Genomic DNA, 26180 nt, shown 5'->3' with positions numbered 1-26180 from the left:
CTAGGTGTGTGTCTCTGAAGGCTGTGGGAGGACCTCTTCTGTTTCCCTGCCAGGCATCTCTCCGTTAAGACCCGTGGTGTCCAACTGCCTTGACACCGGCACTTGCAACGTCTCTTCCTCGTTGGGTTTTGGCTGGGACTGTGTCTCGGGCTGTGCCTCTTCCTGGGGCTCCAGCTTGGTGGCAGACTTTTTGTCAGGGGTCTCAGGGGTCCATGAGGGCTCAGGGCCCCAGGAGGTCTCCCCCTCCTTGTTGGTGGCCTCAGAGGACTGGCCCCGTGCCATGGGCTGCACCCAGCAGTGGCTGAGGATCTCGTCGATGTGCAGCCGCCGGTTGACGTCCGGCTGTAGCATGCGGTAGATGAGGTCCTTGCACTCGCCTGTCAGGTTCTTGGAGCGGGGGAAGTTGACGCGGTGCTCCTTCTGGATGCTCAGCATCTTCTTGATGTTGGAATCATCATAGGGCATGGAGCCACAGACCATGATGTAGAGGATCACGCCCAGGCTCCAGATGTCGTACACCTTGGGCTGGTAGGGGATGCCCTGCAGCACCTCGGGGGCCGCGTATGCCGCCGACCCGCAGAAGGTTTTGCTGAGGATAATGCGGCCACTGCCGTCCCGCAGGCAGCGCTTGGAGAAGCCGAAGTCAGACAGCTTGATGTTGAAGTCCTTGTCAAGGAGGAGGTTCTCGCACTTGAGATCTCGGTGGACGACGTCCAGGTCGTGGCAGTACTTGATGGCCGAGGAGAGCTGGTGGAATTTCTTGCGAGCGTCATCCTCATGCAGGGCCCCCCGGGTTTTGATGAACTCGAGGAAGTCACCCTGGACCCCGAGCTCCATGACGATGTAGACCTTGCCATCTGATGTCTCGAAGATCTCGTAGGTCTTGACAATGGAGCGGTGGTTTAGCATGGCCAGAATCTCAATTTCCCGGGGAAGGAATTTCTCCAAGAAGTCCATGGGGGCTTTCTTGCGGTCAATGATCTTGACCGCCACGTTGAACTTCAGGCGCTCAGAGTAAGCAGATTTGACTTTTGCGTACGAGCCCTCTCCCAAATTTATCCCCATGATGTAGCCTCGCCGCTTGAGGACAGCAGCGTCATCCATGGTGCCGGGAGCGCCCAGTGCCTCTGAGGCTGCCCTCTACATCCCTGTGGGACATGGGCCAGCAGCGTCCTCATTTACACTGTGGACAGAGAGTCCTCTGGGCTGGCCGGGCCTGCTGTCCCTGCCTCCTAGAGGCCAAGACTCTGGGGTGGAATGTTCAGCATTGTCCCCCAGGTGACTTCAGTGGGTGAAGTCATAAAGGAGGAGTGCCCTGGGGGAATGAGGCTCTGGCCTGAGCCACTTGGACTTGGGACCCTGGAAGGCCAGCCAGGGGGCTGGAGTGGACCAAAGGCCAGCGGAGAGTGGCCTTGCACTTGGCTGAGACCGAGGTGGGAGGGGGCTGTGGGGAACACATCGGTCTGCCGGTGCTTCCAAACAAGGAGCCAGGCCTCCTTGTGGGGTTGATTATTACAACATGGCATCCCAGGAAATCCATGGTGGATGGTCATATTAGTCCGAGTCCCGGCAGGAAACAAAAGACATACTCAAGTTAGGGCAGTCTGAGAAGAGTTTAATAAAGTCATCTTACTTACAAAGGTGGGAGTGGAGTGTAGGGTACCCCAAGGGTAGTAACAAACCCCTGGAAGAAGGGAAGGTTGGTCACTGGAAACTAGGAAGAGTGTAGAGGCAGTGACTCCACAGGGAGGGAGCTGGGGAAAAATAGCCCTGACCTCTTTTCTCTCCCTTCAGCCCTAAAGGTCCTTGGTGGTGTCCACACAGGCAGCCTGCAGGCTGTGCGGGAGGGCCAAAGGTAGAGGTGGATCAAGAGGGGCTGTGAGTTGTTGCCCCAGCGGTGACTGCAATTTCGGAAGCCAGGGCTTTGCCTTCTCCCTGCATGGTTTGGCTGGACTTTTCACCTCCCTGTCCTATTCTCCCCATCCGAACCTTTGCTGGCCTGCTTCTCCGACAGTGGCTCTGCAGGGGGGACAACTGGCAGGGATATCTGCTCTTAGCTCTGAGTTCCCTCCGTGGGGTCTGCCCAGCCTATAACCCTGGCTCGGCTCCCTGGGGAACACTGAAGGTTGGGCCTGGATTGCTCCAGTGCCGCAGCTGCTCCTGGGAATGCTCCATGAGGACAGTGCCAGTGGCCAGGGCAGTGTTGGACGGGGACCACTGTCTCTGCTGGCCGTGGGGCCCCTCTGCTGTGACAGGCCCTTTGTCTAGCACTTGCTACAGGCCATGCCCTGAGGGAGCAGGAGAGGGAGCAGGCAGGTCTGGCCTAGCCTTGGCTTTTATCTTGGCCATCTCCACTCAGAGGGAGTGGGTACCTCTCTCAGGGACCCCAAGTATCATAGGCTGGATCCCTGGGGCGTTCAGGAGGATTATGCCTTCAAGGGACTTGGGAGGACTGCTCCTGGGGAGTAAGTTGGCGGGGCTGGAGGTGGGCCAGGCTAAAATGGGTCCCCTGTTCTCTGCTCCCATCTTCACCCTCTTCCCCAGCCCTGACACCCTGTGCCAGGCCTTGTGTGTGTGTGGCTGGTGGTCTTTCCATTGGATGGCTTGCTCCTCTCCTAGTGGGACGCTGCATCTGCTGTGTTTGCCTCCACAGTCACTCTGTTCCCTGACAGGTGTGAGGCCAGCACGGGGAGCATGGTGGAACCGAGGCTTTCCTCCCCGCAGATGCGGCCTGCTGTGGCAGCAGCTGTGCCCAACATTCCTTCCCCCCCCTCCCCACACTGTGTAGGCAGGGCTCTTCCTTCAGAGGCCAGCTTTGCTCCACAGTCTAAGATCTGGGTTTCCCTGACAGCTCCTCTCGTATGACACTCCTGTAGGCTATTTCCTCACCTGAAACATTTTCAGGAGTATGTGCTGGTGAAGCCACACCTGCCTGTTCCTTACAGGGTGGATCCTCCATTACCCCATCTTCCCACCTCCTCAAAGCTTGTCTGCGTTCCTCCCGTTTTCCTCATGCCTTCTCCGCAGCGGCTCTGCCTTTAGAGGACCACTTTAGGGAGCACTCTTGGGCCGCTGACCGGATTTGGGCCTGCAGGTATGCGAGGTGCGCCAACCCCTCCTAACCCCGGTCCACCTCGGCTCCCCGTCCCTCCCCTCTTCCTTCACGCTCCGCCCCCCTGGGCTGCTCCCCGCCCCTCCGCTCCCCACCCTCTTCGGTCCCACTGCGCCCCGCCCCTTTCTGTATCCGTCATCTTGGCCGGGTTACTCCTCCCCCGCCGCCCCTGCCCTGCGCGTCCTGCCCTGGGATCCCGGCCCTCAGTAGGCCCTAAAGCCCAGGCTCCACCCCCAGGTCCCACCTCTCCGCTTAACCAATGGCACACTTAACTCCTTATAGTCCCGCCCGCCCGCCGGGCCCGCCTCTCAGTCCCCGCCCCCCCGCCGTCCCAGCCTCAGGCCTCGCCCCTTTCGGGTGCAACCGGCCAGGCTCCGCCCCCCGCCCGGCCAAGGGTCCACACGCATTGGGAGCGTGCAGGCCCCGCCCCCCGCCTCGGCACTCATTGGCCGGCGCCGGAGGCGCGGGCGGGGGGCGGTGCGGAGCCGAGCAGGACGGCCGCCATCTTGCGCGGAGCCGGAGTTGGAACCCGAGACCGAGGCCGAGAGTGCGCGCGAGCCTGCGGCCCACTTTAGCCGCGGCTTAGCGGGAGCCTTCTCCCGCCGCCCTTCCGCGCCCGGCCCGTAACCCTCAGCCCGGCCCGGTCCCCTGACCCTCAGCCCGGCCCGGTCCGGCCTCCCCGCGGGGTCACGCGGCCGCCCCGGGGACGATGAACGGAGGATAAATGGTGCCCAAGGCAGACAGCGGTGCCTTCTTGCTGCTCTTCCTGCTAGTGCTCACCGTCACCGAGCCGCTGCGGCCAGGTGCGCGGCGCGGTGGGCGCGGCGCGGTGGGGGCGGTGTGTGGGGGCGGGGCAGGGCGGGCAGTGTGCGGGGCCGGGGTCGCCCGAGACGTCCCTCCACCGGGCGGGGCCGCCACCCGGGAGGGCTTCGGCGATGCCTGCCCCCGGGCCGCCGCGCCCCCCCCCCCGGGCCGCCGCGCCCCCCCCCCCGTCCCCCGCTCGGGACAGTGCCCCACGCCCGGGACTGTGCCGAGAGTTTATCTGGGCTCAGAGCGCCTCGTACATCACGGAACTTTGTTCTCGAGGGATGTTATCTTTGGATCGGTGTCCGTGGAGCGCTGCGTGCTTTGAGATTGACGGAAGCGAGAGTGATGTGCGGGGCCCGACGTAACTTCTGGGGCCTGGGAGTTCTCTGGCCAAGGAGCTGCGCCCCTGGGGCGCGCCCACCTTGTCCAGCGGCTGGGGTCAGGCTGGAGTGCGGGGGTTGAGAGAGAGCAGCTCGTGGAGGCACCTGGTTTCCCATGTTTTCCCTCAGCAGCGGTTTGGTGCCAGCGTCTCAGCCCTGGAAGCTCCTCGGCTGGAAAGCGGTAGCCGTGTCGCTTATTGTCACTCAGTGAGGTGTTGCAGTTGAGAACTACTCAGCGCAGAGACCGGCCCACCGTGGTAGTAGGAGTCCGCCAAGTATCGCACGCAGGAAGCAAGCTTCCTGGGGCAGAGACTGGTGCTGTGGCCGGGTCTCCGCCGTTGGAGCCTGGGTATTGCCAGGCCCTTAGGAGTGTTCCTTGAATGTGATAATTAAGTGCTTTGGAGCTCCCCTCGGAACTTGTGTTTTTATAAGTAAGCTTGTGGTGGGGAATCAGGATCATGGCAGCTGGAAGGTCCGGGGTAATTTTTATTTCTACCTGTTTCTTGTGTTCCCCCTCCTCCATTGTGGAAAAAACCCTGACCTTTTAGGGCAAAGAAAATGTTACTATATATTATATACATATAATATATAATGTTGTAATATACACATACAGATTTATTGTCTTTATACCGATGCAGTTGAAAGTATGATTCTTGGGCGCCTGGGTGGCTCAGATGGTTAAGCGTCTGCCTTCGGCTCAGGTCATGATCCCAGCGTCCTGGGATCGAGCCCCGCATCGGGCTCTCTGCTCCTTGGGAGCCTGCTTCTCCCTCTGTCTCTCATGAATAAATAAATAAAAATCTTTAAAAAAAAAAAAAAAGAAAGTATGATTCTTAATACTATTTTTTTATGGAGGAAGGGGCCCATGAAGGCCGAAGTGTCCAGGGCTGTTGTCTGTGAGCTCTGTCGGGTCTCTCTGTGTAAAGGCAGGCTGGGGGGCACAGTGGTGTGCCACTCCAAATGCCTCAGCCAGGGCTCTCACCGCAGACCAGACACCTCTCTGCCTTTGTCATCCTTGTGGAGTGCTATCTCCTCCCCGGTGTTTACTTGGTGGCCAAGGCCCTGGGCCCATGCTCAACCTGGAGTCACTCCAGTGATGCTTCTCTGGACTCCCTTTGTACAGCTGGTTGCTCGCTTCTTCTGATGGTTCTCTGGGCAGCAGGGTGACTGTTTGTGGGGTGGCCTTAGTAGGAATGGAAGCCAGAAAAAGGCCTACCTTTGGAGGGAGTATTAAATGGGCTCTTGAGCCATGGAACCAATGGATTTATGGCTTCTTGTGATAAAATTCTTTAGAAAACATGTCTGTATCTGTAGAGAGGTGAGACATTCTGTTCTGGCTCTTGGGTCCCAGTTTTGCCTGTCAGTCCCTCAGGTGGACCTTGAGGGACCAGGCCACACATCATGCTTGTCTTCGTTGGGGTGCCTCTGGTTCCAGGTCCAGCATCTGCCTGGATGATAGAGGTGACTAATGTCCCCAGCTCCCTTTCCTTTGCTGTCTGTGTATCCTGCCAACTGGCCAGCAACAATTCAGAAAGAGTTTTCAAGTGCTCACTGTCTGCCTACCACTAGGGATGCTCAAATGAACTGAATAAACCCCTTTCTCTAGGAGTGCCCTTTAAGTATGGAAGCAGAAGCTGGATGTAAATCAGGTCATCAAGTATGGGGGCTTAGAGGCAGGCAGCAGCGGTGGCCGGCCAGTCATTTGTACCCGTGAAGCAGGGGAGGGCTTCACAGGAGACCTCACATTTAGGTCTGAGTTGGGGCAGGGAGGTGGCTCTGGTTGAGGGAGCAAAGTTATCCTTTGCATTCCATGACTTTCCAGATCAGAACTTTGCAGTGACTCCTGGTGGTATGTTGAGTTGTTCTGCCCCCGGGGGGCTCCAGCTGGTACCCTGACTTTGGCTGAGCAGCAAGGGTAGGTCTCACTTGGAGTCATATGTTCTCCTTGGGTGCTTGTATGTGCTCTGTGTCCTTCCAGGCAGGGATCTGCTGGCTGGTGCTTGTGAAGGAGACCTTCCCTGGTCTTATTCACCTGCATTCTTTCTATGGGAGTCCCAGCTTAGACCTGTACTTGGGTGTGAGGAGGGCATCAGGCAGAACCTGCTTCCCAGGAGGGAGGGAGTCCTTGAGCACCGGGGCCAAGCCACCTTTGGCTCTTCTCTGGTGCAGCCAGGGTGTGATACCTTTCACAGAGTGGGGGCAACAAGAGAGCTTTTGGCAAAGTTTCTTTTAAATGCATGTTTGATCTTGGTTGATTGAGGACGTGTTACATGCCAGGTGCTGTTCTAATATGTACTAACATGTGCGTTGCTTAACTCTCAGGTGGTCCCTGTGAGGTAGATGACTGCTTTTAGCCCCATTTTACAGATAGGGAAACAACCACAGAGAACTCACGAAACTAAGTGGCTGAGATGAGATTTCAGCCCCAGATGTCTGGCCTGTGTTTCCATCATGTGCCCTTGGCTGAGGCTCTGTCTGCCCCAGCTGTGTATGTCCTGTCTTGGCCATCCTTAACCCCCAGCTGTGGAACTCCGGGACACATCTCTTCCCATGATAGACCCAGTGGTTCTCCAGGTGAGGGTGCAGACCCTTTTTCATCTAAACACTCTGATCTGAGGGTTAGAACCAGCCGTCCCCTCAAATCCCTTTTGTGGTTAGCCATAAGGACCAGTGGTGGTGGGTGTTAACATCTCCCTCCTGGGGCTGTGGTGAGAAGGGTAGGTTGGAGACCTCTGCTGAGGGGCAACAAGCATGGAGGGGCTTCTGGGGAGCCAGTGACTGTGGTATCATCTCATTGTCCCTTTCTCCATGTGTGCAGGTAATGCAGTAGCAATTGCTGATTCTGAAAGTGTTTTTCTAGCTTCAATTATGATAGAAAATCATGCCATGGTGTTAGCCACAGCTCAGTCTAGGGTGACCCCCACCATACATAGCTGAGAAAACATTTGCCTTCTCCAAGTGAGCTCTGTCCCAGCCCTGTAAAAAGGCTTGTGTTCAGTGAGGCTGCCTGATGAGGTGGTGGGACTGGAAGCTGTCTTTGTACTGTTGGGAAAGCTGGCTGGGAGAGGCAAATGACTTGCATAAGGTCGCACAGCTGGTGAGCAGCATAGCTGGGATTCAAACCCAGGTGAGTTGGTTCCAAGTTAAGGGTTCTTTCCCCTTCGTCATTAGGGATCCAGAGGGGCCTGCTGTCTGTGCCGAACTGGTAAATTTTCAGTGAACGAACTAGTGGCTGCCGCACCTTGCTTCTGGAGCAGCACTTGAGTTCGTGAATAGGAAGAGTGTGGCTGTTTTACAAGCAGACGTGTCTGAAGCTCATGGGAGTAGCTGGGAAGTTGAACCTGCACCTGGGCTTGCCACCTGCACCTGGGCTTGCCAGCCGCTTTCTGAGTTCTGAGCTCTTTCCTTCACAGCCCGCCTCCCTGTAACACTGTAGAACTTGCTCTGCTGGCTGATTGCGCTTTCAGCTTAACAATTTCATTCTTTTTAGTTGGAAAGTAGGATTAACACACTTTCCAACCTCACTAGCTAGCTAATGAATTGTCTTTTTTTTTTTTTAAACATACAAAGAAAACTTGGAAATAACTTCAAAATTACAGAAAAGTTGCAGGAATAAAATTCATGCAAAGAACACCTGCATATCCTCTACCCAGACTTACCTGTTGTTAGCATTTTAGCTCATCTGCCTTATCCACCATGTGTGCTCGTGCGTATGTATGTATGCACACACATAATTTATCTTCTGAACCATTTGAGAGTAAGTGGGCCTTTCCCCCTGAACACTTTGGCCACTGCAGAGAGCAGGAGGAAGCTCCTGGTACTTGGCGCCTCCGGGAGAGGAATGGTAATGCCTCCCCACAGCCCTGTAACAAACCCTCACCACAACCTGCTGTGTACCGGGCACTGTCACCACGGGAAAGTATTGAGGGCACAGAAAGCACTGTGGTTAAAGCTCTGGTTGGCCCAGGTGGCAGCGAGTCAGGCTGTTGTTTCAGTTGGCCCTTCTGGTCTTAGGAATGGAAAACGCGCTGCTGTTGCACACTTCGCCAGACAGGTCTGCACCTTCTTGCTGCTGTGAGGCTGCGCCTTTCCTGTTCCTCTGGCCCACATTGCTCTTGCCTGCCACCTTCCTTGGTCCTGCTTCCCAGGCTAGCTCACCAGCACTTTCCTCACCCCCTCCCTCCACTGGGCAATTTGGCAGCGCTGAGGCTTGTCCACCTCTTAGCCGTCATGGCAGGTGATCTAGTTCTCGGCCCTCCCTGCCTGGGTGCTCTCTCACCTCTGTTCCTCTGCCTCCCTTGGTACTTGGCATAGGGAAACATTGGTAGTTTCTTGACTCTTGAGTGGAATGTATCAGTGACAACATGTAGGATCTAGTAGATAGCAAGGGACTGATTAAATGTCTTTTCTTTGGTACACTGCCAGATTGTTCCCTCCTCCCATGTGCTTTTGTATTCGGGGTGCTGAGGAGTTGGTGAGTGGTCCCTTCCTCTTCCTGTCTTCAGAGCGGGTCAGTAATCCCGAGAACGCAATTTTGGGCCAACACTTTGCCAGAATGATGGGTGGGCTCAAAGTATGGTTATTCTGTGATAGCTGTATTTTTGTTTCTGGTGTGATTTACCAATTGACTTGGGGTGTTTAGTGAAAGTCAGTCACATCTCGTCCTGTTGCTCCAAGCTGGGCTGTGCGTTCCATCCGTGTGGACATGGTTGTCTTGACAGAGCAAGTCCAAGGGAGGGTGAATGGCCCGTGGGCCATGGTTGGAGCGCCGTGAGCTACAGACCCAGAGTGTCCTGGGGCTTCTGGGCATCGACCTGGGAGGGAGGAAAGCCCAGGTCTGGTGTTGCTTCACACAAGCTGTTTGGAGAAGGAGTGGCTGTGGTTTAGAACACAGTGAGTCCAGTGTGGTGGGTTAAGAGCATGAGCATGGACCCTAGAGCTGCATGGCTGGATGTCAGGGCCCACTGTGCTGCCCACTCTCTGACTGCACTGAGCCTCAATTTCCTCGTCTGTAACACAGACATAATAGAATATACTTCAGAGAGATGCTGTGAGAATTAAAATCAATGGGTATAGAGCTCTAACAAATCTGACAAAAAGACCATTCATCTTAGCTCCAAATGTAGGGACACTCCCCCGCCCCCCGCTGAAAGTCTGGGTGTATGGGTGTGCATGCATAAGGGCATGTTTCTTGGGAGAGAGCCCCCACCTGGGAGGCAGCAGAGCGAAGTGGCTTTGAGCACTGTCCGATACAACAGTGAGCGCTAAATGAGTCTAGCCATTCCCATGGTCGGAGAGGGGGTGTATGTGGTTTCCTACAGCCCCCAAAACAGCCACAGTGCTTTGGACAGGGCTAGGATTGTTCATACTGACACGTTTTACTCTTTGTCACGTTCATGTTGTGTCCCCTGGGCCTAGTTTGGCACAGAGTGGGCACTCAGAAATCAGTTATTGAACAAATGCACAAATGGCTATTTATATTTTGACAAAGAGCAACAGCTTCCTTAGCCAGCGGGCCTAGCAGCTGCCCCTGGTGGGGGTGGCGAGGATGAGGGCCTTGTGGCCGCCTGCAAGAACGCCTTTGGAGGACCCGTGTGTTGGGGGCCGGGCGGGGGGTGGTGCTGCAGAGCCAGCTGGCCTAGGCCTCACACTGGGGGGAGCTTGCTTCTGTGGGGGTGAGTTGGGCTGCGAGGTGAGAGTGGGTGACAGCTTCCTCGTGAGCGTGGATTCTCGTTGTTCACCAGCCACCCAGCCTGGGGTGGAGGTAGGGGTTGGGCAGGAAGCCTTTGGGGGTGGGTGGGCAGGGCTTCCTCTCTGATGGACTTGCTGGGCACCCGAGGCTTGGGAACCGGACTTCCCCCTGCATGAGGACATGGCTTGCCCTCCCCTGGGCCATTGAACAGCACAAGCCTTGCTCGAGAGCTGGTGGGTGCAAAAACTGCCATACTTGCCTTTTGGCTTTCTCCCCCTTCTCTGCTTTGTGTGGCCTTTGCTTCAGCCAGCTTGGGCTGGTCATTGTCCCTAGTCTGTGCCCCTGCTCCCTCCAGTCTGTCTCTGTAGGCTGGCTTTCAGACCCTTGAAAGCCAGCCATCAGTTTGATCACCTTGCTGTCTGTGTGCCCTCAGCTGTTGATTACTCTGTGTTGGACAGGACAGGACTGAGAGCAGAGCCCTGGTGGGTATGCTGGACGAACAGAGCCTTCAGGTGTCCACCCTGTTCTTCCCTGTCTTGGAAGCCTGCTTTCCTAGGGGACCTTCCATAGGAGTTTATGGCTGTGGAGAGGAATGCTTGGGGCTCCCTGGGGCACTGGACAAGGGGCAGAGACCACTGCAGAGGGCATCCCAGAGGGTCAGCTGGGAGATGGGAGGTTCCAGGACCCCCCAGTGCTTAGATTGATATCAGGTCTCCTGATGCAGAGGCCTTTTGAGTACTACTGGCTGCTTCCTGGGGTCTCTGGGTCAGTTCATTTATCCCTGGCTTTGTGGTCTTACAAGGCAGAGTGAGAGGACTGGAAGTACCTGAAAGGGATGAGGTTCATTTAGGGCCAAGGCAGGCTTGTGCTGCAACCCTCAGTGGTTTGTTGGCCACATCTTCAGATTCTCCCTCCACCCCATCAGTGCAGGTGGGATGCACATGCAGAATGATGTAAAGAGCCACAGTGAAAGCCCAGGACAGTTTGGAAAAATGATGTTGATTTTTTTTAATATTTACAAAAATTTCATACATGGAATATTTTACATAAATGGAGTTACACTTTTTATATAATTTATTGAGTTTTTCAGTTTACAGTGTTCTGGAGATCTTTGTAGGCTAGCACACATACCTGTACTTCATTTTTTTTTTTAAACAAGATTCTGTGAGAACTTTACTCAGTCTCATTTTGTTTTGTCTTTGGGGTCTGCTTCTGGGAGAGGCCTCTTACCTAAACTTTTCATCAACCAGAAGCTGCAGTTTAGTGAGATTTGTACAGTTAGAGATGCCATGGCCGATAGGCTGGGCGACCTAACTCCTAAAATACATAGGCAGTACTTCCAACTGGCTGTTCCCAGACCCTCATGTATTTATCTCAGTCTAAAGCTAGATCTGCAACAACTCCAGGTTGGGCTCCTGGTTTTCACATGGATTTATGCTATAACTCAAATTTGTGTGCTTATTTATCTAAATGGCATAATTTCACCAAGGATAATTTAGAATTAGAGTGGCCATTTAGGGGAACCATTGACATGAACAGAATTATTCAGTTGAGAGGTCCCATATGGTCAAAAATGAAACCAAATCCCAAAGACCCAATGGTCAGCATTTTTTATTGGTATGAGGTAGCTTAATTCCAAAAAGAATTAAGATTTCAAAATATCTTCCTTTGAAGGGCGGCAGAGGGATACTTTGTTCTTTAAAAAAACAGCAACAAACCTTTCTACTTTGGGAACATGCATACATACAGAAAGGTTGCAAGAGTAGTATTATGAACTCCACCTTTATATAGTTCACCTAGATTCACCAATTAACATTTGACTCACCACACATTTGTGCCTATACGCACATGTGTGTGCAGGCATGTGTGTACAGATCTATTTTGTATTGGTGGGGGGAACTACTTGAAACTAAGTTGCAGGCATCATGACCCTTCATTTCTAAGTCCCTCAGTGTATATTTCCTAAGAACAAGGCTGTTCTCTTTTTTTTTTTTTTTTAAAGATTTTATTTATTTATTTGAGACAGAATGAGAGAGAGAGAGAGAGCACATGAGAGGGGGGAGGGTCAGAGGGAGAAGCAGGCTCCCCGCCGAGCAGGGAGCCCGATGCGGGACTCGATCCAGGGACTCCAGGATCATGACCTGAGCCGAAGGCAGTCGCTTAACCAACTGAGCCACCCAGGCGCCCCACAAGGCTGTTCTCTTATCAGCACAGTATAGTTATCAAATTTAGGAAGTTTAACATCGATGCAGTACTGTTAGCCATGTTCCCATTTTGCCAGTTGTCCCATTACAACATATTTTCCCAAGCCAGGATCCAACCTGGAGTCATGGATTGCATTTAATTTTGGCGTCTGTTTAATCTTTTAAAATCTGGAACAGCTTCCTGTCTGTCTTTCGTATTACCAACTTGTGAAAAAGTACAGGCAGCCATTTTATAGACTATTCCTCATTTTGGGTTTATCAGATTCCTTATGATCAGATTCAGTTGGTGCATTTTTGGCGGGTGCGATCCCCCAGATCGTTGAGTCCTCCTCAGTGCATGCATCTGGAAGCACATCCCATCAGTTTGTCCCAGGAATAGCGATATTAACCTTCACCACGTGATAGGGTGGCATTGGCTACATTTCTCTGGGGAAAGGTGCCTTTCCCCCTTTGTGATTGGCAGGTACTTGGTAGGGAGATAGCCTTGCCCATTGATTTTTCAGCATCTGTTAATTCTTGCCTGAATCCGTTACCACTGTGATGATTGCTAAATGGTGATTTTTCTCTTACTTTTTCTTTTAGTAGTAGTCTACTATAAAAGAGAGCTTCTCTTCCTTTTCATTTTTTACTGTCAGTATGGATTCATGGATCCTTCTATTTTTTTTTTTTAGATTTTTATTTATTTAACAGAGATAGCACAAGTAGGCAGAGCGGCAGACAGAGGGAGAGGGAGAAGCAGGCTCTCCGCCGAGCAGGGAGCCCGATGCGGGGCTTGGTCCCAGTACCCTGGGATCATGACCTGAGCCGAAAGCAACCGCTTAACCAACTGAGCCACCCAGGCGCCCCTGATTCTTCTTTCTATTCAATTATTATAGTCTGTTACTGTCATGATTCATTTTGATGCTTAAATTGTAATTGATATATTACAAAGGGAAACCCCTTTAGGCTGGCTTCTGCATCCTTCTGACATGTCCTCATCCGTTTTGAACATTCCTTATTACCAGGCTTATCTTGTATCTTTCCCGCCCCAGGCATTTTTCCATGGAACACTGGTTCATTTTAGCGGGAGACGGTATTTAGAAGCCAAGATTTTGGTGCTAGGTGTGTTCATTGCTAGTGGGATATTGCTGCTACCAGTCATTTCAATCCAGCTGGGGTGTGTGTGCATGTATGTCTGTCTGTCTCTGTGCATGTGTGTGTATGGATGGGTCTGTGTGTTCGTCCCTTTTTGTGTAAGTTCATACTATTTCTTTTTGTTCCAACCCAGCATTATGGGATCTTGCCTGCTTTCCCTGTTTCATATTTGTATCGCCCTTTTTCTGCGATGAGAACTCTGGCTTCCAACATCAGTAGATTTACTTATTTGCTTAGTCCTACTGTGTGCACAGAATAGTTTCGGAAGTGCTACACCCATTACCACTATCAACAGCAAACCAACTAAGTACAATTTTGGATTTTTTTTTCTTTTTGCAGCTCTTTTTGTCTTTAGACTGATAGTATACGTACAGTGTACTGGGTCCAAAAGCTACTTGGATTAATTTTTTTTCTCCTTCCTTGTGTTTGTTATACCCTTAGGAACAAAACCTTGTTGATTTGGGGGCACCTGGCAGGCTCAGTTGGTAGAGTGTGCGACTCTTCATCTCAGGGTCTTGAGTTCAAGCCCCATGTTGGGCATGGAGCCTAGTTGAAATAAAAAAACAAAACAAAAGAAAAAAACCCCAACTGTTGATTTGAAACCACCTTTACTAAATAAAGACTATTGAGAGAAGTAATTATTTAACAAGCCTCTACTTCGTCACACTAATCGGTAAAGAAACATCTCCTTTTTGAATAGGTTGTATTTTCCTGGGTACATTAAAAATCATTTTTATGACTAGATATTTATAGTTTTAACAAATCAGCTCATTAGTGTAAATTGCTATTTGCTTAAGATATTTTTTCCAATTTTGTTTCTCTGGTTTGAAGAGAATTATGTATGTTGAATAAATGACCACTCAGCATCAGTAAAGAGAAAGGCCAAGTAAAATTTATAACAATTACATTCCTTAGATTTTTTTTTTGAGATTTTTTTTTTTTTTTTAAGATTTCATTTATTTATTTGAGAGAGAGAATGAGAGACAGAGAGCATGAGAGGGAGGAGGGTCAGAGGGAGAAGCAGACTCCCCGCCGAGCAGGGAGCCTGATGCGGGACTCGATCCCGGGACCCCAGGATCATGACCTGAGCCGAAGGCAGTCGCTTAACCAACTGAGCCACCCAGGCGCCCCATTCCTTAGATTTTAACACTAATAAGTGCTATTAATTAGTTTTTTAATTTTGTTAACCTTAAAGTCTTCTGATGGAGTGTATTAGAAATTACTTTATAATACTAACTACAGTGTGGGGTCCTGGATTGGATCCTGGAACAGGAAAAGGACATAAGTGGAACAACCAGTGGAATTCCAGGAGTCTGGAATTCAGTTCATAGAAAGGTACCAATGTTAGTTTCCTGATTATTGCCAAATGTGCCATGGTAGTGTGTAGTGTAAGATATTAACAGCTGGGGAAACTGGATGAGGGCAGATGGCAACTTTTTTGTAAACCTAAAATTATCCCATAGTCGAAGCTTCATTTGAAAAGTTATTTTGTAATAACTGAATATTTAAAAATGAGTTATTTTTCACTTCTAAGCATCCTAAGACCTTGTTATCCTAGTTTTGTCATTGACAGTTTTGTCAGTGCAATTTTGGCAAGTCACTCTTTCTAGTTTCTGCTGCTGCTTTGGGAAAATAAGTGGAGGGTTTAGATGTCTGGGGTCATTTGAGCTCAAGTTTGTTTAATAAGCTCCCAGTTCCACCATTCACCCCATGATGTGTGCCATGTTCTGATAGTCTCTGGGGTGTGTGGTGATGTGGGGGAACTGTTTGAAGGTGGGGTTGAGCTTGGGCATAGTTGTGTACATGCTTTATCTGACAGTCCTATTTGGGAGGGAGACAGTGAGGCAGGTGGTAGGTCCGTTTTAGGGATTGGGATGCCGAGGCCCAGAGAGGATAATTACTTTGCCTGGTGGCATCACTTGGCTTTTAAGTAGAAGAAGCAGAAACTGGATACCAAAGATTGCTATCTTGAGCCGGGTGCTCTGCCTCTTGCACCATGATTCCAAGATAAGATGAAAAAGCTGCATGGCTGTGGGGGACTGAGTGGAGATAGTTGCACCACCATCTGACGCCCACCTGCGAAGGAAGAGGCACCTTCTCAGTGCTCATGGCTTCCAGCTCCACCAGTATCTTGTGTGGACACTGATGCTGCCACAGCTCTTTGGACCTGGCTGACCACTTCCAGGAGTTAGTGTTTTAGCAGCCTCCCCTGCTGACCTCAGCACCCTCTGATTGCAATCAAGAAAACACGGACATTTTAAGAAGCTTGGAAGTCTTGTTAATAATCTTACCTGACACCTCCTTGTGGATTTTGAACCATGTAGCTATATTATCTCTTAAGCATTAATAAAAGTTAATGATCAGAACAAGGTATTTAAAAGATTTCATATAACTAAGTGTAAAAATGGTAATACTTTTAAAAACCAGAAAGTAACCCCCAAAATGATTAGGACACACAATAAAACAATGTTATAAAATTCTATCTGATCGCTGTTGTGTGTTTCTCCTTTATAATTGCAGTGTGAGGTGTGATGCTCTTTTTATAGAAAGCAGGTACTCATATCAACCTTATTTTACAGATGAAGAAACAGCTTGGAAGAATAAGTGACTTGCCCAAAGTCACACAACTTGTAAGTGGTGGAGCCAATATGTGTAACCTGGGCAAGCTAGAGCTCACGCTCTGATATTGCACAGCTTCCGTAGGTACTTCGTTACCCTTAGCTCTTTGGCCCTCTGCTCCCTCTCGTATTTTTGCTCCTGACTTTTCAACTTGAACTTCCTTGCCCACACACTTTTCTTGTCTTCTTCCCATAGCCTTGGCCACCGGTGTCACGGCGCTAACCCCCTATCTCACGTGCCCACGGCTGTGTCCTCACAAATGTCCTTCAGGCACCCTCACACTCGGCTTGCCGGATGCCAGAAGCATCCCCTGCTGGCCTGGTCCTGTACTTTTGGCCTTGGTTCTTGGCTGCTGTTAGTGTTGTTGTCATCATCATCATCACCACCATCCTTCTGCTTACCTCCGTCACCCCCTTCCCCCACCCCCCGCCATTTCTGAGTATCATGCACTCTGCTAAGCACTAGGTGTGCAGTAGCTTAGTGAACCCTAACAATAACCCTACTTTTTGGATAGAGTTTTTGATGTGTTGAAACCTACTCTTGATTTTGGTTCTGAAGTAAGTGTATGAATGAAACTTTCAGGCTGCCATTGTAATCTTTAGTATTCTTTAAAGAGGCCCACTAATGAAAAGCTGTGTGATTTTGTGAGCTTCTATGGGGGTTCATGCAGGTGTCAGAGCTTTGCCCCTACTGAGCTAACCTGAGGGAGAAGCTGGGGCAAATCTTCTGATGACTGGGCCTTAGTGTCAATCTCCTTTTAGAGTGCCTCAGACTTATAAGCCTCTTGTTTTGCAGAAGTTTATTCGGTGTTAAGCTTTAAAATCCCTCCGTGTCTTGTCTGTGCTTGTGAGAATTAGGTACAGCCCACTGTCACCTCATTTTACATATCGGAAACCAGCCCCGGGAGGGATATGAGGAGACCTCATCTTGTTTTCTCTAAGTGGGGATAATAATAAAACTGATCTCAGAGGATTGTTAAGTGGATCCAGGGAAACAAGGTTTAGGTTGTTTATTTCTTTAAATTTAAATTTGTGGTAAAGAACGTAATATAAAATATACCATCTTAACCGTTTTTAAGTGTACAGTACTGTTAACGAAATGCACCCTGTTGGGCAACAGATCTTGAACTTTTTCATCTTGCAGAACTGGAACTCACTAACCCACTGAACAACAACTTCCTTTTTTCTCCTTCCCCCAGCTCCTGGCATTCCATTTTCTAAGAGTTTGACTACTTTAGAAGCCTCATATAAGTGGAATCATGCAGTATTTGTCTTTTTGTAATTGGTTTATTTCACTTAGCATAATGTCTTCAAGGTTCATCCATGTTGTAGCATGAGAGAATTTCCTTCTTAAGTTTGAATAATATTCAATTGTATGACTATACCACATTTTCTTTATCCATTCATCTGTGAGTCATTTAGATTGCTTCTGCCTCTTGTCTATTGTAAATAATGCTGTGATTAACATGGGTGTGCAAATCTCTCTTTAAGATCCCATTTTCAGTTCTTTTGTATACATATCCAGAATTGGGATTGCTGGATCATATGGTAATTCTATTTTTAATTTATTGTGGAACCTCCATACTGTTTTCCATGGTGACTGCACCATTTTACAATCCTAACGGTAGTGCACAAAGGTTCCAATTTCTCTGTATTCTTGTCAACACTTGTTATTTTCTATTTTTTTTTTATAGTGGCCATCCTAAAGGGTATGTAGTAATATCTTGTTATGATTTGCATTTCTCTAATGATTAGTGATGTTGAACATCTTGTCATATTCTTGTTGGCCATTCGTATATTTTCTTTGGAGAAATGTCTAACTCACGTCCTTTGCCCATTTTTTTTTATTTTTTAAATTTTTATTTATTTGAGAGAAAGAGTGTCCATGCATGCATGTGTGGTGTGGGGGAGGGGCAGACGGAGAGAGAAACTTAAGCAGACTCTGTGCTGATTGTGGAGTCCCGACACGGGACTTGATCTCACAACCCTGAGAGCATGACCTGAGCGGGAACCAAGAGTCAGACACTTAACCAGCTGCACCACCTAGGTGCCCTGCCTTTGCCCGTTTTTAAATTGGATTATTTGTATTTTTGTTCTTAAATTGTAGGAGTTCTTTATATATGCTGGATACTAATCCTTTATCAGATACATGTTTGTAATTTTTTTTTCGTTCTGTAGGTTGCCTTTTCACTTTATTTCTTTAAGTTTGATGTAGTTCTTTTGTCTCCTCTTGCTTTTGTTCCCCGTGCTTTTGTTATCATATCCAAGAAATCACTTCTAAATCCACTGTTGTCTTGTATTTTCTTCTAAGGATTTTATTGTTTTAGGTCTTATGTTTATAAATCCTTGATCCATTTTGATTTAATTTTTGTATATGGTGTTGGGTTAAGAGTCCAACTTCATTCTTTTGTATGTGGTTATTTTCCTAGCATTATTTGTTGAAAACATTGTCCTGTCCTCATTGAATGGTCTCAGAACCCTCGTCAAAAATCATTTGACCATGTACATGAGAGTTTATTTCAGGGCTCTCTATTCTGTTTCATTGGCCTATATATCTGTGTTGTTGCCAGTAGCACGCTGTTTTGATTACTGCAGTGTTATAGTATGTTTTGAAATAAGGAAGTGTGAGGCCTCCAGCTTTGTTTTTCTTCCTCAAGATTGTTTTGGCTATTCTGGGTCATTTGAGATTCCATATTAATTTTAGGATAGATTTTTCTATTTTGGCAAAAAAAAAAAGTCATTGGCATTTTAATAAGGATTGCATTGAATCTGTAGATTGCTTGGTTCATATTGACATCTTAAGTCTTCCATTCCGTGAACATCAGATGCCTTTCCATTATTTGTGTCCTCTTTAATTTTAGCAGTGGTTTGTAGTTTTTGGTATACTGGTATATCATCTCCTTGGGTTACATTTATTCCTATGTATTTTGTTCTTTTTGATGCTCTTGTAAGTAGAATTGTTTTCTTAATTTCCTTTTCAAGTTGTTCATTGCCATTGTATAGAAATACAACGGATTTTTGTCTGTTGATTTTTATGTCCTATGGCTCTGCTGAATTTATTCTAACAATTTTTTTTTTTTTTTGGTGGAATCTTCAGATGTGACATATAAAATCATGTCTTCTGCAAACAGAGGTAATTTTACTTTTTCCCTTCCAATTTGAATGTCTTTTATTTCTTTTTTTTTTTTTTAGATTTTTTTTATTTATTTATTTGAGACAGAGAGAATGAGCCGAGCAGGGAGCCCGATGCGGGACTCGATCCCGGGGCTCCAGGATCATGACCTGAGCCGAAGGCAGTCGCTTAACCAACTGAGCCACCCAGGCACCCTTTTATTTCTTTTTCTTGCTTAATTGCGGAGTGGTTGTGCTATTTTACATTCCCATCAATATTGTATAAGAGTTCCAGTTGCTCCACAATCTCACCAACATTTTATGTTGTCAGACTTTTAAAGTTTAGCCTTTCTCTTGTGTAATGGTACCGCATGTGGTTTTAATTGCCATTTCCTGTGAGTGATATGCTGAACACTTTTTCATGTCCTTGTTAGCCATTCATATATCTTCTTTTGAGAAATGTCTGTTCAAATCCTTTGCCCATTTTTTATGAGGTTGTTTGCTTTTTTATTATTTATATTTTTTATTGAATTGTAGGAGTTCTTTGTATATTCTAGATAAGAGATATGTGTTACAAGTGTTTTCTGTTAGTGACTTACCCATTCATTTGCTTAACTGTGCTTTTTTCTTTTATATTGTTGTTTATTTTTATTCTTGCTTAACTGTACTTTTAAAAAGTATCTGTTTTAGGGGCGCCTGGGAGGCTCAGTTGTTAGGTGTCTGCCTTCGGCTCAGGTCATGATCCCAGGGTCCTGGGATCGAGCCCTGCATCTGGCTCTCTGCTCCACGGGAAGCCTGCTTCTCCCTCTCCTGCTCCCCCTGCTTGTGTTCCCTCTCTGGCTGTGTCTCTCTGTCAAATAAATAAATAAAAATCTTAAAAAAAAGAAAAGTATCTGTTTTAATTTTTAATATGCAAATTCCTTTTTGGTATATCCTTTGAGCTTTGACAAATGTGTAGGGTCATGTAATCAATCCCACACTGAAGATGAAGAGCACAGTTCCATCACCCCAAAATTCCCTCATGCTGCCATTTTGTAGTCAGCCCCTCTCCCTACCTTGAGGTTTCCACCTGGTAACCACTGGTCTTTTGATGAATTTAAGTTTATAACATTGTTTTATAGATCTTGCTTTTAGAGATGTATGTAAGCACTTTGCCTAACCCAGGTTCACAAAGATTTTATTTCTTTTCTGCCAGAAGTTTTATAGAGTTAGATTTTACATGTAAGTCTTTGGTCTGTTTTGAGTGAATTCTATATCCAGTGTGAAGTGTGGATCAAGGTTCAGTTTTTTGTTTTTTTAATTTATTTGACAGAGACACAGCGAGAGAGGGAACACAAGCAGGGGGAGTGGGAATGGGAGAAGCAGGCTTCCCCCTGAGCAGGGAGCCCGATGCGGGGCTCAATCCCAGGACCCTGGGATCATGACGGAGCTGAAGGCAGACACCTAACGACTGAGCCACCCAGGTGCCCCGAGGTTCAGTTTTGATATGTGTATGTCTAGTTGTTCCACCAGTACTTGCTGAGGGCTTCTTTTTTCCATTGAATTGTCTTTGCACCTTTATCAGAAATCAATTGGTCACATTTATGTGGGTCATTTTCTGGGTTCTGTATTCTGTTCCATTGATCTATGTATCTTTACCACACTTTTGATCAAAGAAGTTTTAAATTTTGAAGTTTATCAGTTTTTACGTTTACACTCTGTGTTTCTCTAAGAACTCTTTGCTGCCCCAAGGTAGTGAAGATTGTCCGCTTCCTTACTAGACTTTGAGCTCTGTGAAGGCAAAGACCGGGTATTTATCATTCTGCTCTTCTTGCTTTCATCTAGCACAGTGCCTGAGCTGCAGGAGGTACAAGACTGTGCTAACAGGTTTGTCCTAAGGATTTAAATATAATAATGTGTTAGAGGCATTTGATACATTGCCTGGCACATGCAAAATGAACATACAAGAATCTGATCTTGCTCCAGCTGTTTCTCTTGGAATGAACTGGTTACACTGTACTATGGCTGACATCAAAATGTGGTGTGAGTAATGGATGAAACAGCCAATGGATGTTACATCAGATGCGAGATAGCTATTACTCCAGGTCTACCCCACCCTCTTGCCCTGGTCTTATTCCCACATTTGAACTCTCCCCCACCCCACCCGCCATAAAATATAGACTGATTGTGGGTTGCTGTTCTTTTCTTCAAAGTGTCATTCATTTAATAGAGATGCTTGGCGAACCTGCCTCTCTTTCCTCTTTCATCTTGTCCAGTCATCCTTTTCCTTTGGGCCTCCCCCTCCTCTTCTAAGATAACTAACTTTAAGCAGGGCCTTCTTCCCCAAACATCTGCTTAAGGAGAAGCTGGAGGACAAGGTAAGGCAGATGAGCCAGTGTCCCAGTTGGGCAGTGTCTGAGGATAGGAAGATACAGTAAGTGATGGTCACCTCATCTTCTGGATGTAGAAAATGCTTGTGATTTAAAAAAATAAATACTGAAGTTTGGGCCTTGTCAATTTATTCTGGTGTGGTGGTCTCTAGCATCAGCCTTGTGACGCCTTGACAGGAGAAAGTGGCTTCCCCAGTGCGCCCCCACTCGCCCAGTCAGCTGTCACAGCAGAGCTGGGTCACCTGCTTGTCCCTATCAGGCAGGTGGGTGACAGGGAACAGGGGATGTCCTCGCTCAGACTCAGCAGTCAGATGAGTCTCTCTTCCCATGTGGAGGGCTGACTGAGGGTGATTCTCAGTGATTCTCCTCCTGCCCCAGGGCTATTTGGAAATGGGTTTGGTGGTCACAGTGACTTGGGAGCAACTGGCATTTGAGAAGGCATAGCAAAGAATTTTGGCTGTATTTCAAAACCACAGTATTTTGGTACATGCCTGGCCCTGCAGGTCCCTATCCAGCAGTCAGACACTCCTCGTCCCTGGGGGTTTGTAGTGCTGACCTCCACAGAGGCACTGCGTTTCATAAGTCCTGTGTTTTTTGTCCTAACGAAGAGAAAATGGGTCAGAATGGGAAAGTTTGGACACAGCCCTCTGAGGAAGGATGGGTTAGCCACGCCCCAAATCAGAATGCAGGGCATCCTGTTGGGGGTGGCTGTGATTCCTGACCTGAGTCCTGATTCCCACTTAGCTGAGCTGGTTTTGGGATAGAGATCTGGCCAAAAGAGCCAGAGCCTGCCTTCTGGTTCCTGTTCTGCTGCTGTCGGCTTGCCATAGCAATGGAGCAGGCAGGTCAGCCCTTTTGTGAAATGAGCTGACTGGACTAGATGGGTTTTCTGATAAATACAGTAGTCTCTGGCCTTCCTGATTTAAATTTTACTAGTAAAACTTCCATACTGTAGTCTTCATGAGCCACACACGTCCCACTCCCTCTTGGATGCTAGGTCCTCGTGTGTGAGAATCATGGGGCCAGCTGGTCTCTGAGCTCCTTGCAGTGTGACATTCAGATACTCTGTCCTTCCTGCTGTAACCCTGATGCCTGCCAGAGTGGAGGAGTGCCCAGGCCTCCCATTAACAGCAGCCTTCCCTGGGCTTCGCTGCTGAACCCCATGGCAGGCTGTGCTGTGCAGAAGCCCCTGGCCCCAGCTCCCTGCTCGCATCTTCCCTTTCTCTAGGTGGGTTCCTTGGAGAGCATTTCCCTCTTCAGAGGGCCTCACAAAATCGTTCCAAAGGGCAGAATACATGAAACCGTTCAGCAACCAAGAGCCACCACACTGTGCCAGGAAGCAGGGTGGTTACAGGCAATCTCACTGGTGCCATGAAGTGATAGCTCCCTGGGAGAGGGCTGATGGGATTGTAGGGGTAACCATAGGGACTGCTGAGCCAGGGGTCCCAAGAACCTGAGTGGAGGGGTCTTTGGGAGAAGGCCGGATGGAAGTGGCCCTTCACCTCATGATAGGACAAATGGCATTTAGAGCACTGTAGAGAAGGCAACGAGTTTATAATTTAATCACAGTTTATTCTAGAGTGATCTTCTGGGAAATGTTCCGAATGCCTGGTAATGCTGTCCCCATCTCCTAGTTCTGCCCTCCCAGAACCATTCTCTGTCCTGCTGCCGATCGGTGTTCTGCTGAAGGTCTCCACTGCCTGCAGGATCCAGTCTTGGAGCCATAGCATATCCCATGAAACCAGCTTGCCCCCCAGTGCCTTTTGGTTTGATTTCCTGCTGAGCCCCAGCCAAGCGGAGAGCTCCTTTCCTGCTTTGGTGGCACTTGTCCAGGCGGCACCCTTGGCCTATGGCCTTCCTTGTGGTCTCTGGTGGTGCACGTGCCTGTTCAAGCCCCTTATCCTTATCCTCTTACCTGAGGACACAGGTAACTCTACTTCAGAAGGCCCTCTCGGCAGGTATGCCCTGTGTTTTGTATTTTAGTGATCTGTGTGGTCAACAGTGATCTCTGTCCCCTCCTAAAGGTGTCTAGAGCAACATTCCTGGCCCAAGTTCCAGCCAGGGAACACCAGGTTCCTGACATGGTGCTCATGTCCCAGCATCCCATGGGAACCGTTTTCCTAGACCTGTCCTGTCACACAGCAGAGCCTTATTTTCAGATCCTCTCTCCCTTCTGCCGCTAGTGTGTTAGTGTGGTGCCAGATAAATATCCCTGTTCCGGTCCTGCCTTGGTGGGGAGGGGGTGAAATGAGACCCAGGGGACAGCCCCTCTGGGAAACAGCTGTTGCTCTTTCCAGGGAAGAATGTCTGAGCGGTCTGACGGAGGCTGCACTGCTCAGCTGGGAGCGGGTCTGCTGGGAGACTGGGGCCTCCTGGTCCCCGGGTGGGCACCCCAGCAAGGCATGGAGGGCTGTGTCTGAAGATGCACCTCTGCTCTGTGCAGACCATCAGAGCCAGCTAGGGGCAGTGGGAGGAGATAGGGATGCAATTCTCTTGCATTTCCTGGCTGGAGATTTTCGATTTCCTGAGCTTTGTGGCTGTGGACATGTGTACTTCCGCTGTTCCCTGTCTTCCTCTATTTCTCTGTGGGCAGATGTTAGGAGAAATCAATTCCAAATAATTAAGGCCACATACTAAATTTCACACAGTAATTTGAGACAGCTCAGCTTACATAATTTAAAATGAGGCCAAGGCTTGCTGACAAAGAAGAAATTGAATCCAGAGAAAGAATCTGTATTGCAGAGGCTTCTAAATTTCTAGGGCCCGAATCCTCTAATTCCCAAATGTTGCTTGTCTCTGGGGGCTCTGTGAGGTCAAAACCATTTTCATAATAAAAGCAAGGGTCGTTAGCCTCTGTCTCTCATTCTCTCAACCAGTGCTCAGTGGCATTGCCAGAGGCCACTTGACAGGTGATTGATGGCTAATGGGCTGTGTGCTTGGTATTCTCTCTCCCTCTCTGTCTCTCTCTTTTTTAAAGGATTTTTTTAAAAGCTGTGGTAAAATCCACATAACATAAAATTTACCACTTCAACCATTTTTAAGTGTACATTGACACTGCCGTGCCACTGTCCCCACAGTCCCCTCTCCACAATTCTTCTCATCTTCCCAAACTGAAACTCTATCCCCATTAGATAACAACTCTCCATTCCCCCTCCCCCCAGCCCCTGGTAATCTCTGCGTTCCTTTCTGCATCTGAATTTGACTCCTCTAGGGCACCTCATGTAAGTGGAATTGTACAGTATTTGTCCTTTTGTGTCTGGCTTCTTTCACTGAGCAGAATGTCCTCAAGGTCCATCCTTCTTGTAGCCCGCATCAGAATTTCCTTCCTGTTTATGACCTGATAATATTCCATTGAATAGATACACCACATGTTTGTTCATTTATCTGTTGGTGAATGCTTGGGTTGTTTCCACCTCTTGGTGATTGTGAGTAATGCTGCTGTGAGCACCAGCACACAGGCGTCTTTCTGAGTCCCTGCCTTCACCCCTTTTGGACAGGACATAGAGCTAGGAGTGGAATTGCTGGGTCGTATGTGTTTTAACCTTTTGAGTGTATGTTTGGGAACCTGGTGTTTACAAAATTTCTCGGTTTTAATTTCTAATACAGTACATGTTGATTGATACAACCCACATAAACTGAAGATCTTTGGGGTCCTCAGAAATGTCAAGCACATAAAGGGGTTTGGGAATGAAAACATTTGAGAACTGCTTAGTGAGAAGAAGTTCTCATTTTGGTTTTGTGGCCTTGCACTTACATAGTTAGGGCATGGCTTATTTTGAAAAGTGTCAACGGGGGCGCCTGGGTGGCTCAGATGGTTAAATGTCTGCCTTCGGCTCAGGTCGTGATCCCGGGGTCCTGGGATCGAGTCCCACATCGGGCTCCCTGCTCCTTGGGAGCCTGCTTCTCCCTCTGCCTCTCTTTCTCTCTCTCTCATGAATAAATAAATAAAATCTTTAATAAAAAAAAAAAAGAAAAGAAAAGTGTCAACGATCCCTTGGCTAGGAAGGGCCTGCCTGTGTCTCCCATTTGCTGGCCAGGAGATAGGCATCACAAGAGGTTTGGGGCAGGCCCTTGGCAAAGCCAGTAGTGGGCAGAGGGGGTGACTGTTTCTGAACAACTTTAGATGTGGCAGAAATCGTGCCGGACGCTTTACAAAGGGACTTGAGAGGATCTTGAGGAAGAAGAGGAAAAGGAATGTTGATTTGCAGCTTGAGTTATGCCAATGAGACCCATCAGAATTGCTGGCTGACCTACCAAGCAACTGACTATGTGTCAGTCCCCGCCACGTGAGGTAAGCTCTGTCATGTCCTGGGTCTACCTGCTTTGTTTACCATGCTGGCCCCGGACCAGAGAGTTGCCTGGCACAAAATGGCACTTGGTAGATATTTTCTGAATGAGTGATTCACATGTATTTTACCAGTGACTCACACATTGGATTGCTGTCAGAAGAGTCCCTGCACTACAGGTGAGTCAGGAAGGGAGAGAACCTTCCCTGGGGCTATCAGAGGACTGGTGACACTTTGTTACAGACTTAAAGAATAGAGGAAGATCTTTGAGCAGTTTGGTTCATCTGACATTTAGTGAGTGCCCCTCTGTGCTGGGTGTTGGGTATGGGGTGGAGGATAAAGATTTATCCTTACACTTACACTCTAGGACAGGTTTTGGCAAAAACTGTAGGTGGCCGCTTTTAAAAAAAAACATGTTTCTGCATGTATCAACAGCTCACTCCTTTTTTTTTTTTTTTTTTTTGGTG

At 48.5% G+C, this 26180-nt stretch overlaps 2 protein-coding genes across 3 annotated transcripts in view; one reads left to right on the top strand and one right to left on the bottom strand.

Moving 5' to 3' along the window:
* TSSK1B (testis specific serine kinase 1B) lies at positions 1-1104 on the bottom strand. Its single transcript, XM_006744984.3, has one exon. The coding sequence runs from the start codon at positions 1102-1104 to the stop codon at positions 1-3; it is 1104 nt and encodes a 367-aa protein (XP_006745047.1).
* Positions 1105-3591: 2487 nt separating this feature from the next.
* Positions 3592-26180, top strand: part of DGCR2 (DiGeorge syndrome critical region gene 2) — an 83259-nt gene continuing 60670 nt past the window's right edge. Inside the window, exon 1 of one of the 2 annotated variants that reach the window (XM_006744985.3) lies at positions 3592-3915. In XM_006744985.3, the coding sequence (XP_006745048.1) occupies positions 3837-3915 (79 nt within the window). In that variant the 5' untranslated portion in view covers positions 3592-3836. The remainder of the gene's footprint in view (positions 3916-26180) is intronic. The other variant, XM_081801603.1, reaches the window with a different exon arrangement.

The sequence above is a fragment of the Leptonychotes weddellii genome, chromosome 13 (assembly GCF_054177405.1).
Source record: "Leptonychotes weddellii isolate Sample4059 chromosome 13, ASM5417740v2, whole genome shotgun sequence".
Taxonomy (NCBI): domain Eukaryota; kingdom Metazoa; phylum Chordata; class Mammalia; order Carnivora; family Phocidae; genus Leptonychotes; species Leptonychotes weddellii.
This window is presented reverse-complemented; position numbering and strand designations above follow the sequence as displayed.